This window comes from Anarhichas minor, unplaced genomic scaffold (genome assembly GCF_050575085.1).
Source record: "Anarhichas minor isolate MPS153535 unplaced genomic scaffold, ASM5057508v1 ptg000004l, whole genome shotgun sequence".
In the NCBI taxonomy this organism is placed as follows: domain Eukaryota; kingdom Metazoa; phylum Chordata; class Actinopteri; order Perciformes; family Anarhichadidae; genus Anarhichas; species Anarhichas minor.
Genome location: NW_027466450.1, coordinates 129421 through 149871, shown reverse-complemented (window position 1 = coordinate 149871; position 20451 = coordinate 129421). Strand labels below are relative to the sequence as shown.

General features: G+C 42.1%; 1 protein-coding gene across 1 annotated transcript; it reads right to left on the bottom strand.

Annotated features, from left to right (window-relative positions):
• Nucleotides 1-218: 218 nt before the first annotated feature.
• On the bottom strand, nt 219-1845 carry LOC142962240 (uncharacterized). The gene is made up of 2 exons (XM_076102799.1): nt 1266-1845; nt 219-256 (listed from the first exon to the last, which is right to left on the bottom strand). The coding sequence occupies exons 1-2, from the start codon at nt 1843-1845 to the stop codon at nt 219-221; spliced, it is 618 nt and encodes a 205-aa protein (XP_075958914.1).
• Between the last annotated feature and the right edge of the window lie 18606 nt (nt 1846-20451).

The window sequence follows — 20451 nt, the reverse complement described above, 5'->3', positions numbered from 1 at the left end:
TATTAAAAGCCACGGAGGACGAAGGAGTGGGGTGAAGTTGAGAAAAGCCTGAGGTGTGTGACCCGATGAGAAGTCTGCAGATGTCGATCAGTCGGCTCTGTCATGCAGGGCCGGCCGCCTGTCTTTGACATGTAGAGAGAGTGTGAGAAGAGGGAGGAACAAACTTGAACCTCCTCCCCGCTGCCATCTCCACACTTGGGGTGCCCCATGTTCCTCGGTTAATCCCACTTTATCCAAGAGAGGCGGGCTGTCAGGTCTGGGAAACGGGAGCAGAGGGAGACAAAAGCAGGACAAACACATAAGTTTTGATACATTTGAATGACTGTTTAACAAGTCCTAGGTCTGTGTGTGTGTGTGGGGGGGGGGGGGACTGGGGGCACACTTACTCCTGAAAAGCGCCATGAAGAGGCTTCAGAGCAGATTCCCACAGAATTAGTTAAGTGCAAGGAGGCCGTAAGAATACAGGTAATTGTGTTTTGGTGAAATGAGGCTTCATTGAGGATGAAACACGCCTGGGGATAAAATGTTCAACAAACACACAGCAAGCTGCTTAAAATGACATTTTCTTCATGTCGTTACACTGGGATCACCGTGAATAACAATCGATTATGTATGTTCATTGAAAACCGTTTGTTTGAATTCACTATTAAAGATTTATAACAAAGACGCAGACTAAAAAAGTATTTTACATCGTGTTCATGGTGTAAATATGGCTGTGTCCTCTATGTCATGGTACTCTGGCATATTTGGCTAATCAACATAAAATCAATTAATTAAAGCTTTTAAGATCAGGTATTTTATGTTTAGGTGTGTTTACAACATGCCTTATTTTAATGTATATATATATGTATGTATATATATATATATATATATACATATATATGTATGTATATATACAACATGCCTTATTTTAATGTATATATATATATATATATATATATATATATATATATATATACATTAAAATAAGGTATGTTGTATATATATATATATATATATATATATATATATATGTTAATATTCTCTAATATCCAGAAAAGAAGGTATCCAGTCTATTTTGCAAACATTTTGAAAAAACCTGTTTGACCTGTTAAGACTGATGCTCTAATAATATAATGAATTGATAATTGATAATGTTCCAGACAACATTTATAAATTGGCTGAAGTTAGGTTTAACATTACCCTGATCTCATCTGCAACATCAGTCAACTCGGTCATTAGTTAATTACAGTTTGATTGTGGGCTAATGAGGGGGATCAGCTCACCGCTTGTGTTCCAGATGGCGTCGGTGTGATTCTTGTAGCCGTTCTTCATGCACTCGTCCACGTAGGATTTGGGGTCGCAGCCCGACACGAGGATCTCCCTCAGCAGGGCGATGTACGCGATGGCCAGCCGCAGAGTGTCGATCTTCGACAGCCGCTTCTCGTAGGGAAACGTGGGTACGTGGCAGCGCAGCTCCTCGAAGGCGGAATTGATGCTCAGCATCCTCTTCCTCTCCCGGATGTTGGCGGCGTGTCGCTGCACCGTGTAGGGCGGATGGGTCACCAGCCGCCGTGCCCTGTGTTTGGTCACCTCCAGGGGTTCGTCCATGGAGGAGCCTTCCCCTTCCGTGCAGACGTCCGCCCCCGGAGACTGCACGTCGAGGTCGGTGAAGGTCAGCTGCGCGTCCGGGAACATGGACTGACTTCCCAGGGAGGACCAGGGCGAGAGCTGACCGGCGGCTGTGGTGTAGTCCAGCAGGAAGTTGTCCAGCTGGGTCTGAAACTGGAAGTTTTGGTCCATTTGTCCCCAAAATGCAAAATCCTTCGTGCCATCCTGGTCGAAGTCAAAAAGCATGTCCTCCATATTTTATATTTTATAAAGGCAAAAACACAATGATTGAGTTTCTTTCCCAGTCTCGGCAGAGAGCGTGTTTCCCTTAACAAACTGGCAACAGCCTACCTGCATGTGCCTGAATCTCTGCTGCTGTGTGACAGCCCCGTGGACACATCTCCTGGATTAAATACTTCCAGGGCCTCCGTGTTTCTCTGCGGGTTGCTCCGGCCATTGTAAAGGCTGAAAGGGAGCTCTTAAGAACACTTTACCCCTCCTTGTGGATCGCTCATTGCTTTAAAAACGAATTACAATGGAATCAGTTGATCTCCAAACGACAAAAAAGCGGGGGAAACACGTGTCCAATTATAAACTTCCCCTCAAGTAGTCCCGCTAATATTGACAAAAAACACTCAGTATTTAGCAGACGGTGAGGGGCTTGTGCCGAGCATTAAGGCGCAACAGGCCGCGCAAACCCGGTGGCCTCTGAATGGGACTGTTTCATCTATTAAAGCTCCGCGGACAACAAACACTACTGTCAGAAACACGTGGACGCTCTTTGTTATTCAAAATGTAACAAGATTTGAACGGGGTTAATTCTGGTCTAGACATATTTTTACGCACTGGAGTCAGAACATATCCCAGCAGGATCACCACAGTTTCTTCCCACATAATTTGGGTCTAGTAGCCACATTAATAGGCTCCTAATTCGCAAATTATATGATCGAATAAATGACAAACCATTTAGAGGACGCGCGCTGTAATTACGCGGGGGTTAATCAAATAAGCGAGTTCTTTCTTCGAGGTTTGCACGGAGGGCAGCGCAGGGGCGATCTCTAATTGAAAAAAGCTGAGTGTTTGTTAACACATGGTTTATATTCGACAAAGTCCTCCAGGATGCCGATTTAAATTGAATCTGTTTGTTGCAGCAAACACACGACGGTGCGAGGCCTTCCGCTGCGGAAGGGGTGTTTATAAGGAGGCAGCAGCGGATCTGACCAGATGTATCGAGACCGTGCACCTGATGCTGTGACAGGTGAAGCACGTGACTAACTGCTGGGGGCTTTACCAAACAGTACAGCTTCGCGCGTGAAAGAGTGAAGGCCACAATCCCATCTGCATTATTTTCAGTGGGTTTGATTTCCCAGCAGGGACCTCGGTGTTTGTTTCAGGAAATACATCAACGTTGCTGCTCTTTTTCTTAAGGATCTAGTAAGTTAATGAACCTACAGTTCCAGTGTTGCTCTAACCTCCTTTTCCATCCTGCAGTTCAATTAACCCATTAGACTGACACACAGGCGAAATTAGAAAGGACAACATCCTGATTAATGGGTGCGTTGTTATCGAATCCAGCATCTTGTTTCCAACTCTGCCAAAGAGTCAGTAAATCCGTTTGGAGTGTAAACCAGGCACGAAACGAAAAAACAAGTGTGCGTTGTGTTTAAAATGACTAATTTAGGATTAAGGCGTCATCGAATTCAGTTTCTTTACATTTCTAATCCCGGATGTTCTCTAATAGTTGTTGGGGATTTAATCGGCTAATGGGGGAAACACACTCTCACTGGGTTTAATCACACAGGGGCTCTCTGTGGCGTGGAGCTGTTTGAGCTGTATTTTCAATGAATGAGTGCACCTGTAGCCTATTTTCAGAATCAGAATCAGACTCAGACACGGTTTATTGCCAGGCATGTTACACATGCAAGGTTTAGTGATTGGTGCGTAAACTCAGTGCAATAGTAAAAGACATATTTTAAAAATAGAAAATACAAGAATTTACAATAAAATATGATAAACAAACAAACGAACAAATAAAGAGTATGTTAATTCAGATAATTAAAATGATCCACGATCCAGCGAAATTATCTCATTCAATAAAAGCGATTTCAGGACTCAGGAGCTACTTAGTGGCTATAAAAAGACCCAGATCCAGATTGGCTCAGTGGTGCATCGTCTCTCCGCAGACAGCTTGTGTTGAGAGGTGCGCGGGTCCCTGTCAGGACCTTCTGCCAACAGGCTGCCAGCGACATCTCTCTCCCAGCTGACGGTCTTTGGTTTGGTTTGGTCCGGGCTGAAGAGACGCGCCTGTCAGATTCAGATCCGCTCTTATGTTTATAGGACAATTCAAGAGGACTGAAGGGCCTGAAAGGACCGATAGCAGCCCTTCAGCCAATTTGAAAGGGATAAGGAAAAAGTACAACCAGAATGATGAACTCGCCACAAACACAATTACTGAGCTGCGGATATTTGGCTTTTATATCTCCCGATTGAGAAATTTAATCTTTTTTGAATCTTTTTTGTGTAAACAGTTGTTAAAGCCTCGAGTCAGTGTGCGTTGTGCGTGAACTCATTACACTGCGACACCAATGCGTGTTCCTCCGACGGACGTGCTGTAAAAAAAAAAGAAGAAGAAAAACGTCCAGGAGGGTCGGACGGCGTGGACAAGTCTAGTGGGCGCTGCGCGAGGCCACATGCTCGCAATTACGGACTGCCGGTTTTGAAGCTGTTCCCCACCTGGGAGTCACTGTGTGGAAAGCAAGGAAGTTAATGGAACTGTAAATCAAACGCATCGGGATTGATCCGCACCTGCTGTTTCATGTCCTGTATAATGTTATGATTTTAAATCAGTGACATATTTTGGGGGGATTAGAGTGAGCAGTGTTAGCTCACACAGGGCTTGTGTCATTTCCGACAAATTACTGCGGTGTGTTGCTTAAGTCTTTCAGAAGCAGAGCCAAAAATAGATTACAATAATGTCAAAACCTCTCTCTCTCTCTTTTATTTATTTATTTTTTCTCTAACACTTTCACTATGTCTCTCTCTATTCCTGCCCCTTGTTATCTCTCTCTCTCACACACACACACACATACACACACACACAAACAAACTGATTTCTTTCTTTTTTCTCTAACACTTTCACTATGTCTCTCTATTTCTGCCCCTTGTTATCTCTCTCTCCCTCTCACACACACACGCACACACACAAACAAACACACAAGCATGTTTAATTAGGTCTCTTCTGACCTAACCCTAACATTTAGCCTAAGTAAGGACCACTCTAACTTAACTTTCACAGTAAAAGCGAAAGACATGAGACAGTCCACCAGCCATCGGCGCAACGGCAGAAAGACAGACTAACATTTCAGGGTTCTGTTCAGTGACGCACGTCTTGTTTGTTTGGCCACAGGGCTGATACACATCTTAGTTCTGAAAGCCTCTGGGATCTCTGCCTTGGCTGCTATGAGAGAACGGCATGGCAGCCGAGTGGTGTAATCTTCGGCGTCGGCCACAAACAACTCTTTGATCCGTGCTGGGACCGAGCCATTTGGGTGTCACGGCACATTGAAGCGATAGCTCAGAGCAGAAGTTATCCTTGACCACAGATTAGGATTCGGATAGCCTCAGGCCTTTACCTTTAATTAAAGGTAGGCCACATTCGGCATTACTGTAATGCCATGAGCAGTGTGTGCCCAGCATCAAAGGGCACGCCAGTCAACTGAAGGGAAAATGATGCAGGAAATGCCTCGACTGATTGCATGCAAATCTCTCCTGCATGCGAGGCATTTGTGGATTTGGGGTACCATTGCAGGTTGTGGCATCTTCGGGGGCGACAACACATGAGCCTTGTGTGATTCTGCACATTTGTGTGACGTGTGCTTAAGACAAACTCAGGTACTACAAAGCCTGTCCAAAGAAATGAATCTGATTCGGATCCTTAAAGTTAAGTAGCAGCTTATTGGCTCCAAGCCCATTTCTGTCTGCATTTCAGGCCGAGGTCTGGTCTGGAAAAAGCATCATGGTCATAAAGTGGGCCTTATGCAAACACCCCTCCGGGGGCACCACCCCTCTCTTTGGACCAGCTTGAGCCTGAAGCTGGATGTGAGCCCCTGGCTTGATAAAAACACATCAGTTTGGAGCATGGGTGTGTATACAGTGCATGACAACAGGTGGTATTTAGATAATACGACATTATATGTGTGCACAACACATCATAAGCGTCCCCCCCGTTCACTCTACTATCGTATTTATTAATCCCAATCTGTGCATTCGTTATGAGACTTTTGGTGTGTGTCCTTGTGGAATGCGTGAAAGGCCACAGAGCCTGTATGTGAGAGGACTGATCTGTAGGAATGCGTAGACTGAAATCATCAGTTGCGACACCTGCAGAGTACCAGATGTCAATACGATTCCCCAAAAATATATCGGCCCACTGCAAAAGATGGAGGTCCTTGTCAAAAAGAAACTTTGTTCCCTTCATTTGGAATTATAAACTGCTTTTTTTTCATATTTCCAGAGCTCAAGGACAATGAAACTCACTCATCCCGTTAAATGGCCATTTTAACATTCAGGTCCACAAAGAAAATAAGTTATTTCCATGACAGCAACAATACACTGGAGACAGGAGAGGTTCAATCAGCCTTTTTCTTCAACTGCAGTACCAGCACTGTTAAACTGAATTTGTCTAGTGTAATGATCAAACCAACGTGGGGGCATCATGTCCAGTTCACACACATTTCTGTAATGAGTGACAGCAGCATTTTACAACCAAATAAAAGTTGAGAATCAGATTCATGATTTGGTGGATTTTGGCAGAGTATACCAAAACCACTCTAATAGCTGAAAACTGAAGCAGCAGATGTTGAAACATCCCAGGCTGTTCTCATTCACAATTCATAATGATGAGAAGTAACATACTATAACTTGTATCACCATTTAATCGAGAGTCAGGAAGTCAGGTGACGTAGTATAAAGAGCGACTAAGTCCACAAGAGGAGACTGCTGTTCCTGTCCTGTGAGAAACCAAAAGTCAACGTTAATTTAGTTTAATTGAGGTTTGTTACATAACCTACTTACCTAACTAGCGACACATACTTATTTCAACCCAATCTTTTCATTAGATATCATACGAACTGCTGTATGATATCCAATATAGGATCCAATGAAATATTCTGACTTTTAGCCCCTATGTGTCATTACCCAGAAACCCTGGATCCTATTTCTCATAATGCAACTTGATACATCTTTCATTAGACCCTCCCTGCCTCATAAATGCTCACATCTTTCAAACTCCAAATCCGAAATTTTTAACACAGACTTTCTGTTATAGGTTTTGAATCTCAAGCAAAATTTGAGATAACCCTGATGACATCATCCAGGCTGGTCTCATCCAGCGTTCGTAGCTATACCTACGAAAATGAATGTGCCATGATTCATAGATATTCCCCGAAATCATGTAGTATGTTATCCAGGTAGACATGACCGAGGAAGTATAAAGACTGGAAAAGACCACACAGGCCGGGCGGGAGGCTGATGGGTCCAACAAACACCAATCTTTCACCCAGGAGGCCGCTGCTCGTTCCCGATGTGAAACGAGAAGTCAACGTTGATTTATTTGACACGCAACTTGTGTACTTCAGTAACGTCACTTTTGTAGTTATCTTAACCCTAACGACGATCTTTTCCTTAACCTAAATAGTTCTGTTGCCAAGTTTTTTTCTTGTGAAGAAGGAAGTTTATTTTGAAAAGACTGTTTGCATGTAAGGAGCGATAGTTGACAATTGTTTCTGGCTTTCATAGGAATACGCACAAAAATGAGGAGTAACTTTTCATAAGATATCATACCAACCATTGTATGAGTATACGTTGCACCTTTACTTAAGCCTTTTAAGTATTTGAGTGAAAGAAGAAACCTCAAAACAAAGTAAATTGTGTTGTTGTAAATCAGGTGAAAAACACGGGCACATTATATGCTGTAGGGATTTAATCTGATAATCTCAGTCACAAAATGCCGTACGGATATTTTCAGTCGATAACTGTAGCCTGACAGGGACTGGAATATGGATGATTTCTAGGCGTGATGATTTTGCTGTGTAGCCCGTATCATTTATGGAGACACTCTTGCTGAAACCAGATGTGAATATGCTCCTCCTGCTACTCCACTTCCTTGGAACAAAACACTGTCAGGTCCATGGAGACACACACACACACACACACACACACACATATACACACACAAGCCTGATACTCAGGAGATGGTCTTAACAGGCACAAGGGCGTTTTAGGTCACTGCAGAGACATGCCGGTGGACACGCTGCCCCTGAAGACCAGCTGTTAGCTTTGTTGTGCACCATTTGTCTTCATCTCTCTATGTCCTCACCCCTGTTGTTGAGGTCAGCGAGGTGTTGCACGTTTTCCCATCTTGATTAAGAGAAAATGAAAGACGCCTTTTTTTTCTTTTCAAGGATTGAGCGAACTCTTCTCGGGATATGATTTAGAGCTGAAAAGAAACGCTGTCACTTAGGACATTCACACTTAGGACGCTCCTTTGCTTTCACAGGTCGAGTGGTGGATAGGATATGGTGTCCAAAGGAAGGTGATTAAAGAAGATAGCCATGGCTGGATTGGGAATAGAGCACATCAGACACAGAGGGTGAATATGTTGTTGAATGCCCAGAGACGAGAGAGACAAAACAAAGAATGCAAACAGGGAGCATCTCTAATGTCATTCTACAGGGTGATTATCTGATAATCCAATTATCTCTTTTCTTCTGATAGCATGAATGCTTTCCCTCTGGTGACAGATGCTCTACGTCTTTGATGGGACAGATCCTTCCCTGACCGAAAGGGGAATGTGACAAGTGCATTTGCTGTTTCCATTTATCCCTGATAGATGGATGGATAGATAGATAGATAGATAGATAGATAGGTGGATGGATGGATGGATGGACGGATGGACAGACTAATGGATGGATGGATTAAAATGAAAGCCCCCTATATTATTCAAACAAGCTTCTGTACAAGCAACACAGATATTTTTTCTTCCTTTTTTAATTTTTCAGTTGCATTCAGTTTTATCATGATCAATAGCTTCTATATTTGTGCTGCCCATGTGATATAGATGTAACTGTTTTGACAAATAGCGATTATAACAAAATCCATTTTGCAGCACCTCTCAAGCTCACTCATTTAAAAAAATTGTGTTTTTTGTTGTTTTATGGGGCTTTATATTCAGGATCTTTTCTTGGCCGGGTGCAGTGTCTTCCTGGAGTCTTGTCATCACAAACGAGGTCTGTTTGTTGTAACCTCATATTTACCATATGGATATGAGAGTGGTATCTATATTTTTATGTGACTCTTGGAAGGTGAATGAGAGTATTTCAGAATGTCAGAACATTCTGTATTTCCTTCATCTGCAATTAAATTGTGGCAAAATATTTCAAAAAATTTCTCCTGGTTTCAACCAGGAGGCAACCTCAGTTCTGAAAAGTGGAGCCATTGCTGAAGTCCCTTAAACCTGCATTCTTTCTAATGGCCATCAGGGGGCGACTTCTCTGGTTGTAAAAATAATTCAGATTGTATAGAAGTCTATGAGAAAATTACGCTAATTCTTACTTGATTTATTACCTCAGTAAACATTTTAAACATGAGTTTGTGGTCCCATTTACAGTGAAATAGACCATAAAGCAGGGTATGCTTTAGGGCGTGGCTACGTTGTGATTAACAGGTCGCTACCACGGTTGTCCGGTCTGGGAGTTGTCAGTGTGCTTTCATCTTACAACTTGAAAGTTTTCCATCTATGAAAGTTAATTGTAACATTTTCGGTTACCAAAAAATGTGTTATTCTGCGTCCCTCGTGCTTAGCGCCACCCCCTCGTGTCACTTCTGGTTGCAAATAACCAAGATGGCGATGGCCAAAAACCAAGATGCGAAGGCCAAAATTGCAGATGGCTTAAAAGCTACAGTTCAACAAACCAATGGTTGACGTCACGATGACTACGTCCACTTCTTTCATACAGTTTATATTTTCAACAAACAAAAACGTGGGAGTGCTTCTTAAAGTTAAACAAAAAAATTAAACATTTCAGTTTGAAACGGTGATCCCAGCTGACTCATCAGGCCCCATGATGGAGCATCATACTGGCTGTACTCCATCTCCAAAAACCAATATATTTATATGGTTAACATTCTGCATGGATGAAGATGTAAGGACACACTTAGCTCAAAACAAGTTTGTTTTCACCAAGCCAAGCTTTCACTCTACCAGAACTCAAACCCTTTGTTGCATCATCTCACATCCGAAGGGATACTCTAAAGAATGTGTTGGTGTCTATATACTTGATGAAAATAAGAAAGAATTCATTGCTTTTAACTTACATAACAACCTTTTTAAATTTGTATACTATTTCCATCATAACAAATAATCCATCAATAGCGTTAAATATATATAGTCCAGGAAAAGCCATTTTATGTGCCAAAGAGGCAGAGGGTTGCAGATTATGCATAACTCAACTGGCATATGACAAAAACATCCCAACCAGGGGGAAATTCCTGCTCTTGCCAAGGATATAGAGAGAGGAAAGAGAGTGGGTGCATAAAGGAGGAAGGTTAGGCTGTTAAACATATAGAGACCTTTTCCAAACAGGTCCCATCTGAAAGAATAATGACGGCTCTATTATTTTTCCCCGAGTTGTTGGCACAATTTAGCCAAACCTGCATACTGGAGAGGAATAACAACTGCACAGAGGCACCCTGGAGATTAAAACAGGTCCACGGCAGCTTGATCACTGTGGTCGGGTTTAAAGATAAAACTAGAAACTGACTGGGGAACGATCGAGAAATGATTGACTGAGTTTTTGAATCATCCACCAAATGCTGGAGAGACACTGGTCTGGGGATAGAGTTTCATGTTGCAGCGGTATAAATATAAAGCTCATGACTGATTTTCATCCGATTCATATCAAAGTCTTGCTTTCAGCTCAGGCTCACACGATCTACAGTCGCCTGTGTCATATACAGTCATGCACACCGTGTGAGATGCTGTGCATGACGAGCATTGTTGTATCTAAAGCTGGTGAATGGAAACACAGCAAATTTAGAACTGTATATGTGTTCATATATATATTCAAAGTGTTCTTTTCTAAAACAACACTTTTCTTTGGTAATCATCACTCAATCAGCTGTTTATTAACTAGGGTCTCCAAATATTGCTGATTCCAAACATACTTAATAACAGGCACAAACTTTGCCCCACCATCCTGCAGCTTTTCGGCTCTTTACAACTTAGAGACATATTGTAACTGAGCATCTGCATTCATTTTCCATGTAGTGTCTATGGTTTCTTTTATCCTACACAGACAGCAGATGAGGGAGATTGGCCTCCCAATGACATGCAAATTACTTTTTTTAGGCTGATCAAAGAGTGAAACCAACTTATCTACAGTATTTAATGATAATAGGTACAAACAATGCTCAATAATTCTTTCCTATCTTTGCTAAGACTACTTGACTGCGGCCTCATCTACCCTCATAATCATTCAGACCTCAAGCCTGAGGGGCACGCAAGCATTCTTAATCAACGGCACTGAATTAATCCGGCTTTCGAACAAAAGCAAAGTCACACATTACGTCTCACACCAAAAGCTTCAGCATCTGAGAATAATTAAACGTCTGCTTTCCGTGAGAGGCTGATTTGCCAGTTGACAGTTGCAGTGAGGGTTGGGGCTGGGGGGGCACTGCCTGCACCAAATCATACCACCAGACAACACGCATTAGCAAGGAGCCCTGAGCAATTTTACATTACAAAGTCAAAGAAAACAGCATTGAAAATAAGAGCAGCAATTTGCAAATGTTCCGATCCATTTGCAGACGTAAGAGGTGCATTCCTTGCTGGCACACCATGCTCCCTCCCATGCACCCAAAGCCACTTGTTTATTCCAAAATCGCACCAAAGAATGAAGCTTTGTCTTTGGGATGCTTGCACTGTTTTGAAATGCAGTGCCAATCCTCCTATTTGTCAAAGGGACAGTTAACCACAAAATGAAAAGTACATATTTTCTTTCTTGGTGCGAGTTGCTGACTTTTGGAGATATCTGCTGTAGAGATGTCTGCCTTCTCTATATGGCACTTGGCTTGTCAAAGTACAAAAACAAAAAAAAACATTTGAAAAACTCAACAGCAATGTCTCTTTACAAAAATCATGACCCAGTTACTCAAAATAAGATTTTATTATCGTGACTACATGATCTTGTGCGATATAGTCCCATTATTTTGAGAGAAGGCAGACATCTCTTTGGCTGATACCTCCAAAACTAACAATGTAGATTGATGAATAGCACTACACGGAGGAGGAAACAAATGTTTTGTTGATTTTGGGGTGAACTGTCCCTTTAAATATTAAAAATAATAGTTTCACATTTTGGGAAAATACACTAATTACCCTTTTAGATGAGGAGATCAATATTAAAGTCTGTATGATAAATATGAAGCTACCGCAGGTTAGCTTAATATTAATTAGCAAGCATTAAAGGTGCTAGCAGGTGGATTTTGTTTTCTTTTGGACAGTCTTTATGCTAAGCTAACTGTCTGTTGGCTGTCATTTCTGTACCATTTAAGCAAACAAGTGTATTTTACAAGATGTTTAACTATTTTCTTACAGTGCTGTTCAAGGCTCCTAAACCCCAATTTCCCAGGTTCAGCTGCTCAGCAGTCAGCAGTCGTACACCGTGGCTATGCTAGGAAGCTCCCAGGTGTGAACTGTAGAAATGTGAAGCAGGGCGTTACTGAAAAGGAACACATGTGCTCGGTAAATCCTCCCCTGATAAGCAAAGTCAAGAAGATGCTGCCCATGTCAAGGTTTAATTAGATTATGCTCCAGTTCCAAGTTTCAACTGATCCCGCAGAGGTCAGCCTGTCTTCTTCCACAGAGAGCCTCCACTCGCTGGGCAGAAGAGAAGAAAGTCTCCCTTAGAGGCTGTGTAACCATAATTGACCTCTAACATCTAAGTGCTTGTGGCTCGATGCTCCAATTTTACACTGCGAGAAAGAAGAGAGGAACCAGCACATCATGAGCTGAGGATGGTTCTGTTTTGTGCCTCATTAAATGCATTTCTAATGTGTTTTCACAAAGCAGACTCCTTCTTTGTGCATCAATGTTTGCACACCATTACTCCATCCAACGAGGATTTTTCTGAACTCTTTAATTAACAACAGCTCATCAAGCTTTCTCCAGTGTGTGGAGTGTAAAAAGGGGTTGACTTCACCCGGGAGTAATGCGCTTTTTCCATTTGAGACAACCCCACCACCAACACACGCACCCCTTCACCAATATGGATCTTTGGATTGGATTGAATGGCTCATGTTGTAGGTGTTGCCTACAACAGCAGACTGGTTTATCTGCTGCCAAGGACTAAAACCACTTATCCTTGAGTTGGCCTAATCTTGGAACGTTTCATATAGACAATAACGAGCAAAACTGAAAAAAGAAAGACAGAGAGGAAGTGGTGGGGCGGAGGAGAGAAGGAATAAAGACAGAAAAACAAAAAGGTTTTATAAGAAACAGATTGCTAAACATAAACACCAATCACTTGACAGGAGCAGAAACAGGAAATTAGATTCCCAGGAGCTGGAAAAGGCATCCATGGGAGAAAAATGAGTATCAATGATTCATTGTATTTCATCTGCCACAGTTGGACGAGGAAAAGGAGAGTGGAGAAAAATTTGACAAAAAATAAATGCAATAGAGAGGGAAACAAAGAAACATAGAGATGAAGGAGACATAGAATGGAAAGAATCAACCAGAGATGGAGGACAGAGTGGGTCAGGTCAAAAAGACACCCAACACACCAGGGCTTCTTCCCTGGCCTGCCAGATAACACACAAGCTTCTGTCTTGGCTTCACCGAAGTCGCTTCACCACCAGCTTTCCCCTTCATCATCTCTTCATCTGACTTCCAGTCCCCTCTTCATGCACACTGTGAAGAGACTGAAAGTTGGAGCACAGAAGCCCAGCTTACCACCACAATGTGTCCCAAAGACTCTCTATAGCAGCAACAAAAAGCCAAAAATAAGTGCAGCGATATTAAATGAATCACACTCCAAGTGAAGTGAAGTCAAAGAAAGACAAGTAACGTGAAATAAAGACAATAAATTATATAATTCTAAGGATAACAGCTACAGTTTTTTGTGTGTATTTGCTTGTCATCCAGTTGATTTGATGCACTTTATTCACATTTTTATAATACTATTCCTTTTGAACACTTTTGATATTTTGAGAAATACCCGTTCTTGCTAAGAATTAGATGAGAAGATCGATACCACCCTCAGTCAAGTCTGTTGAAGCTACAGTTGGTTACCTTATCTTAGCTTAGTTTAAGACTGAAAAGATTGGTAAACCAACCCGGTATTACTCCCAACTCGTAATACAGAAGCTTGGTCAGTGCCCCTCGCCGTCTGATAACGACGCATCACACTTTCAACTAACTTCCATGTAAACGTATGTCATTATTAGACGTTCAGAGGAAGTGACGTAGTCCGAAGTGTGGAAGTAGTTCTTTGAGCTTATTCCTAGACGTATCCAATGACTTCATCATTGTTCTCTGTTTCTGTTTTAATAAGACTTTAAATACCAGTGTATGGGCCGTCCTGGGAGATCACAGTCAAAAGCACCAAATTCTGCCAATGCAGTTTTATTAGATGAAGTAGAACATATATAAAGATAGATGTTTGCCATGGGTGCTAATTTAAAGTATCACACAGTAACAAGGGGGTATAGGCACACTGTCAATCATTTAGAAGAAGACAGACCCAAATACACCTATTTAAATCTATGTTTAATCCATGATCCATTGCTGTAATAATTAGTAATGACATATTGTTGTTGTTTTTTTATTGCTGTTTCTGTTGCCTCTGAGTAAAATGATAAAATGTATTATGAGTAAATCGTCATGTGCTCTACTTTCATTTTACACAATATGCAGAATAACTGTAACTTTCCTAGAATGAAAGAAAATAAATAGATGGCATTAATTAACTAAAAAATTTAAACTAATAATGTTTTGATAAGAAATAAGAAAGAAATAATTGTTGCTTTGATAGGTGTTCCATACAGTAGTTTATTATTGTCCGTGGTCCTTGGTAGGATGAGGGTTAAAACATAATTTCTCTTGGCTGGACATGGTGTTCAATTTTCTTCAAGTCTGAAGATTTGAGAAACAACTTAGAACTGTTAATGAAAAATGAATATTTTTACATTTCACACAATACTTGAACCCATATGACAATGTGTTGACGCTATTACAACAATCATGCTGAGTGACAGAAGCTCCACTGAGCCCCTTGTCGCCTCCTTCTCTCCACTCCTTTCATTTGTCTCCTCTGAGCTTCTGTCTTGTGGGAGGAATCTAGTTCTGAGTGTCTCGTGGAAATGAGCGAAACATTTTGGAAGCCACTGTGATCAATATCCTCGGTGGATTTCCTGCTGAGTCACCTGAAATGCTGGAGCCATCTAGCCAATCTGATGAGTCATTGCATTCTTGAAGCAGAAGTCATGACTTGTCACCCAGCGAATTAGAGCAAACACCCAAACCTCCCAATTATTGGATTAACATCAAAAAGAATTTGAGTCAGCTATGGCAGAAATGGTTAAAAAACAAACTTTTTGTCAACGTTGTGTGTGGCTCATAATGGAAACCACAACAGATTACTTCAAGTGAAATACTTTTGGTAAGGGTTTCCCAGTCCCAAAAGCTAACCACTGGAAACACAAAATGTAATAACACAACATTAAACTCTTGTTTGACATTAAAACCACTGAGTCTCCCGCTTGAAACGTAGCAAAATCAAGCTTGACAAGAGTTCCTCAAGGGACCCAGTGAAGCTGAATTGGATGCTCCTACCATTTTAGAAAAGTAAGGGTAGTTCTTGTAAGATAATATACAACGTAGCCTAAAGTGGAGGAGGACTGAAGCCCCGCTCGTGACCTGCTTTTCTCACAGCTGCCCCCTCATAGGCAGGAAGAAGGCCGTACAACCTGGAGATGAGCATGAGGGGTACGCGGCCAAACTGGCAAGACTCGTCGTGTTTTAGGGGCAGTGAAAAATTATTTCCTCCTGAAGATGGGCCCCAGGGGATCCGGCTTAGCCCAGAGCAGAGGAGCGTGAGCCACGCAGGAGGAATTCCAAGGCGGGGTGACTGAGACCATTAGAGACTCGGGGAATGTCAAAGACAGACAGCGGCGTCAGGCCGCTGTACCCCAGACCTGTTTGCTCAATACCTGATTAAACTGCGCCATGAAGGGATTCAACATCCAGAGTGGAGCACGAGTCAAACAAAACTGGCGTGAAGTCACTAATGTGCGGAGCAGAAATGTCAAGTGGGACAATTCTATTTGAAAACCACCTTTTAGAATATATCATGTAATAGACATACTTTCTTAGACATAATTTCTTTGCAGATTCCACCGTCTACACTGACGTGCTGTTCCAGTATTCTCCTCTTGTTAAATCAGCCGGACATTTGAAGCCTGGAAAAAAAAATAAAGGCCAAGATGGAAAATCCTCCTCCTTCTGAATGTCCATCCATTTGTTTCCATTGAGGACACCAACAATGGTTGGTATTTTTACAGAGCATCCACTGGTGTTCTCGAAGTGATTTCAGCAGTATAGGCATTAATTACCGCCTAAAACAAAACACAGGAAAGGATGTCAAATACAGAAGATTTGTTGTTCAAATTGAGCTGCAAAATGTGTTCCCATCTGTTCTCACACAGGAACACATACTACATTAGTAGTTGCACTATCCACTCAATTGGTGGATGGTGCTTTATTTCTAACGGGGGAGACAAGACACCATAAGACGCAGCCAGGTCACGACCCTTACAGAAGCCAGCACTCTGCTGTACTTGTGTGTAGAGTTTTCCACTTTCCCAGGCACTTGTTTCAATACCCAGACTTCAAAGAGCACTTGAAAAGGTAGAGATATCTACGCAACCCGACATCCACTCCCCATTCATGTAGGGGGAAAGCGGAGCAATGTGGTTCACATTATTTGATAAGCATCCCATATTCTCAAAGGTATTTTAATGACCTGCGGCGAGTGCTTTCATGGTCCTGCCGCAAACTCTCCAATGACACTTATGGAGCCTGCGCATGGAAGGGTCTTTGGGTGAGAAAGGGCTACACAATGACACCCGGCACGAAGACATCGTTCCGTGTCAAGGAGAAGATCGGTTTTCCTTTTCTCCCAGACCACTGGTATTCATTATGTATCTTCTTTTTCCGTCTGTCCGTTTATTTTTCGCTGTCTGGAGATGTCAGGGCAAGCGTGTGTTCTTCCCCTGCCGTGACTGTGCGAGTGTGTACCGATGGCCGTCAGGAGGGACACGTTGTGTATTGTTTTAGGACGTGCGGCGAGCCAGCTGTCACGGATGGCCTTGACCAGGTTTTCCTCCGGCCTCTGAGTTTCTCAGACGTTACAAGTGCGGCCTGTGAGGTCTCTGGCAGCCGCGTCAAACCGTACACTGATAAGTTTAGACCGAAAACAGGGGTCCAACACAACATCAGCATAAGGATTCATCTGAGCCCTGACGTCGGCCACCCAAGCACTGCTGGCAGCATGTTAGGAGTGAGTCAGTGAATAGATTTTTAAACGTTTATGCCTCATATATACGGTATAGCTAAAGTCATTCTAATGGTGTTAAAACTTCATATTACTTGCTTTCATTTTTGTAGAAATAGAATTTATCCACCTATCAGCAGACAGGTTTTTCATAGAGATTATCCATGTTGATCGTCAACAGATTGCTTCTATGGACAGTCCTTCAATGAAGCCAAGTGATCTAAAATAATCCCTCAGCTTTCAAACTAACAACCATCCCAAACTTGTGTCATCACCTTCGAGTTACACCAAAGTGATTGCACAAATATCCAGTGGCAGCAATGGGATATGACTAATAAAATTTACCATAAAACAAATGAATCAAGACATTTGACCTCTATGGAGCGTTGATGGGAAGTTTCCCAGCTGCAATGTCTGGCTTGGACAAAAATTCTTGCCACTTTACCAGTCTCCTGTCCCGTCCTCTCGTCAGCATACAGCTGCATTGTTTGCCTTCATCAAGCTTAACCACAAAAGCCAAGTCTCACCCTTCGGGGGTTGGAGTTCGGCCTCATTTACCGACATCAGAGTTTGTTTGTGCGGATGAGTTATGGACTTACTCTGCTGGTATGTTCTTCTGTGGTGATTACAAAGGCCCATACAGTGACTGGGAAGCTTCCACTAAACTGTCACACAGCGACTTCTTTGTTTCAGAAAGACTTGCAGGAGGTGGCTCTTTACACAGTAAACACCCCGATGTCCCGACGGCTCCACTTACCCCCCCCCCCCCCTACTGTAAACCTGCCAATCCCTCAGGACCACCTGGCACCTCAACAGAGTCAAACAAAAGGGCCTGCATCAAAACATGAGGGTTTTACTGATGGATCTGGAATATGTATTTCTCACTCTTGTTCGTAGTGTGTATATTTTTTTAGGAATGGAATAATACTTCTGAGAATCCACATTTTCCTTTCCTCCAGGGAACTGCAAGGGCGGGGGAGCAGGAGGGGATACCGGTCACGTTGTGGTTTTTCAGGCAAAATTCTAAATTTTCTCTGATCTGTTTCGAAACAGAGAACGCGGTCCAAGTGACAGTGCCCCGTGTCTTTGCATGATTCCTTTCCTTCTTTCATGTCTGGGAAAATGTGTTGTGGGTTCCCCAGCTTCAATATATTTTAAATTGAGTGTAAAATGACAGAACCATGTGAATTGCGAGGATCGAAGCATCATGATCTAAATATGCATTTCGTGCAGAGTGCAGATTTGACTTGCTCTGTTTTTTTTAATGACGAAATCTCTGTTCTAGTTTGAGGGAGATGAAACAGGGAAAGAATAGCAGTGCCGGAGCAGTAACCAGACATTCATTACTAATAGACTAGATGATAACTGTGTTCATATGTAGAAGGCTCTTTGAGCTTCAAAGAGAAAAGAAGAGCAAAATAAATTTAAACACACACACACACACACACACACACACACACACACACACACACACACACACACACTCACAAAGCCAGATAATGTTAAACAAGTATATCAACTTGTCCTGCCTGGTTTGGTTAATTCTGCTTCACCGCCAGATGTGCAAGGTTTGACAAATAAACAGATGCCACAAAAAAAATAATCACAAGAGATTTGTTGGAAATATATTTTGAAAATTAAAATAGACAGTATTACAATTCTATAACTCAATTTTTTTTACCTTGAACTGTTTTGTAGTAACATTTAGAGTGATTAGCACTTAAGATTTGTACATTTGTATGGGCGCATGTGTCATTTTACTTGTTCTTTGGGTTTCTGGCAGCATTGTATGGCTATATATAGCCGAGTTTGCTCTGAAAGAAAGAAAAACACTATCATGCATGCTGGTTGAGGACAGTTTAAAGGGAGCTAAACAAAAACAAAAGTATAGAAAGTCACCAAAATGAACCAAAATTACTTTAGAGGGTTAAAAAAAAGTCCCTGTCTAACTTGTATACTCACATAAATACAGATCCAGCGTACTAACAAAAAAAAAACGTTTGGGATGGATTATGACAACTCAACAGAACCGTACTCATGCAGCTATGATGACGATACAAACATGAAAATAATCTCACTGACATCAAATTCTGAAGATTTGATGGAGCAACCTACTCTGACCTAATGGCAGCTTACTGGTTCATTTTGTGCAGTCCTGTTTTTCAGCTTTCCATCAAACACTGGTGTGTGACGTACTGAGTTGGAATATGAAAGGCAGTATGACTAGTTTGAGCAATGCATAAGTCTCAACACAGCTGTTTGATCATTACGCGCAGAAAGAGAGGTGTGATCGACATTTGGAAGAGTGAGAGACATAAAGAAGCTGGAATGGAGGAGCAGGGCATCAATCAAACAGCAGCACGAGAGATGACCTTCACCATGAGATACAGAGTTCAGGCCTTTCTTCTCCTCCTCCTCTCCCCTTTTCTTTCTTTCTATCCCTTTCCTTTCCTTTCTCTGCATCACCCTCTCTGTCTTGTCTTTGACCCTCTTTGTTTCATGCAACAGCCGGCATGTCCAGACGGAATACATTTGGAGGACCGCTTTGATCCTTTTGTTATGATCCTTTTATTTGCCTCAGCCACATCCTTCTCTCTGCTGCAGCCACCCCACAAGATGCTTTGAATTAGGCCGGAGGATGGGACGGTGGGAGAGGAGGTGTGGAGGGGAACGAGGGGTGAGTGATGCTCATGTCCAGTCCTGAGGACGGGACCTGATCGTCCTTAGTTTAACCTGGAATGAACCGGCACACAAGAGTCCAGTCAAAATTGTTTTCTGCCTTCTTATCTTTGCTCTTATTTGTCTTACAAAGTTTTCTATGTACTGTAAGCATGAACTAGATTGCCTCAAAATATATTAATTAATATGTGCTGATATGAAATAACATGCTGTGTGATGAGACTTAGTCATTGTGCTGTTTGGATGTCTGAAGAAGTCAGTGAAGCTGAGGTGAAGATGTTCTTCTCTTTTGTGGTCACGTCCTACAGTGGTACCAGCCTTCTTGTCTATTTTATATTGTCTATTGCAACAAACAATAAAACAAACACAGGACTTTCATGCAGGACACCACTGTTCATGTCCAATGCAACACTGAATGTTAGTCATGTCAGTCGCTAGTCATGTGAGTTGTTAGTCAAGTTTAGGTCTACCAGGCTCTTTTCCTAAACCTATAGCAAAGTGTTTTCTTTTTTCCTCAACCTAACTTCCTGTGAAAATGGAATTTTATTTTGAAAAGACACTATGCAGGTAA

Bases quoted from the DNA above. Each gene is read 5' to 3' on its own strand.
- LOC142962240 (XM_076102799.1), bottom strand. From the start codon at position 1,845: ATGGAGGACATGCTTTTTGACTTCGACCAGGATGGCACGAAGGATTTT. The intron at 257-1,265 runs GTGAGCTGATCC...CCCGTTTCCCAG, and splicing joins CGCCATCTGGAACACAAGCG to ACCTGACAGCCCGCCTCTCT.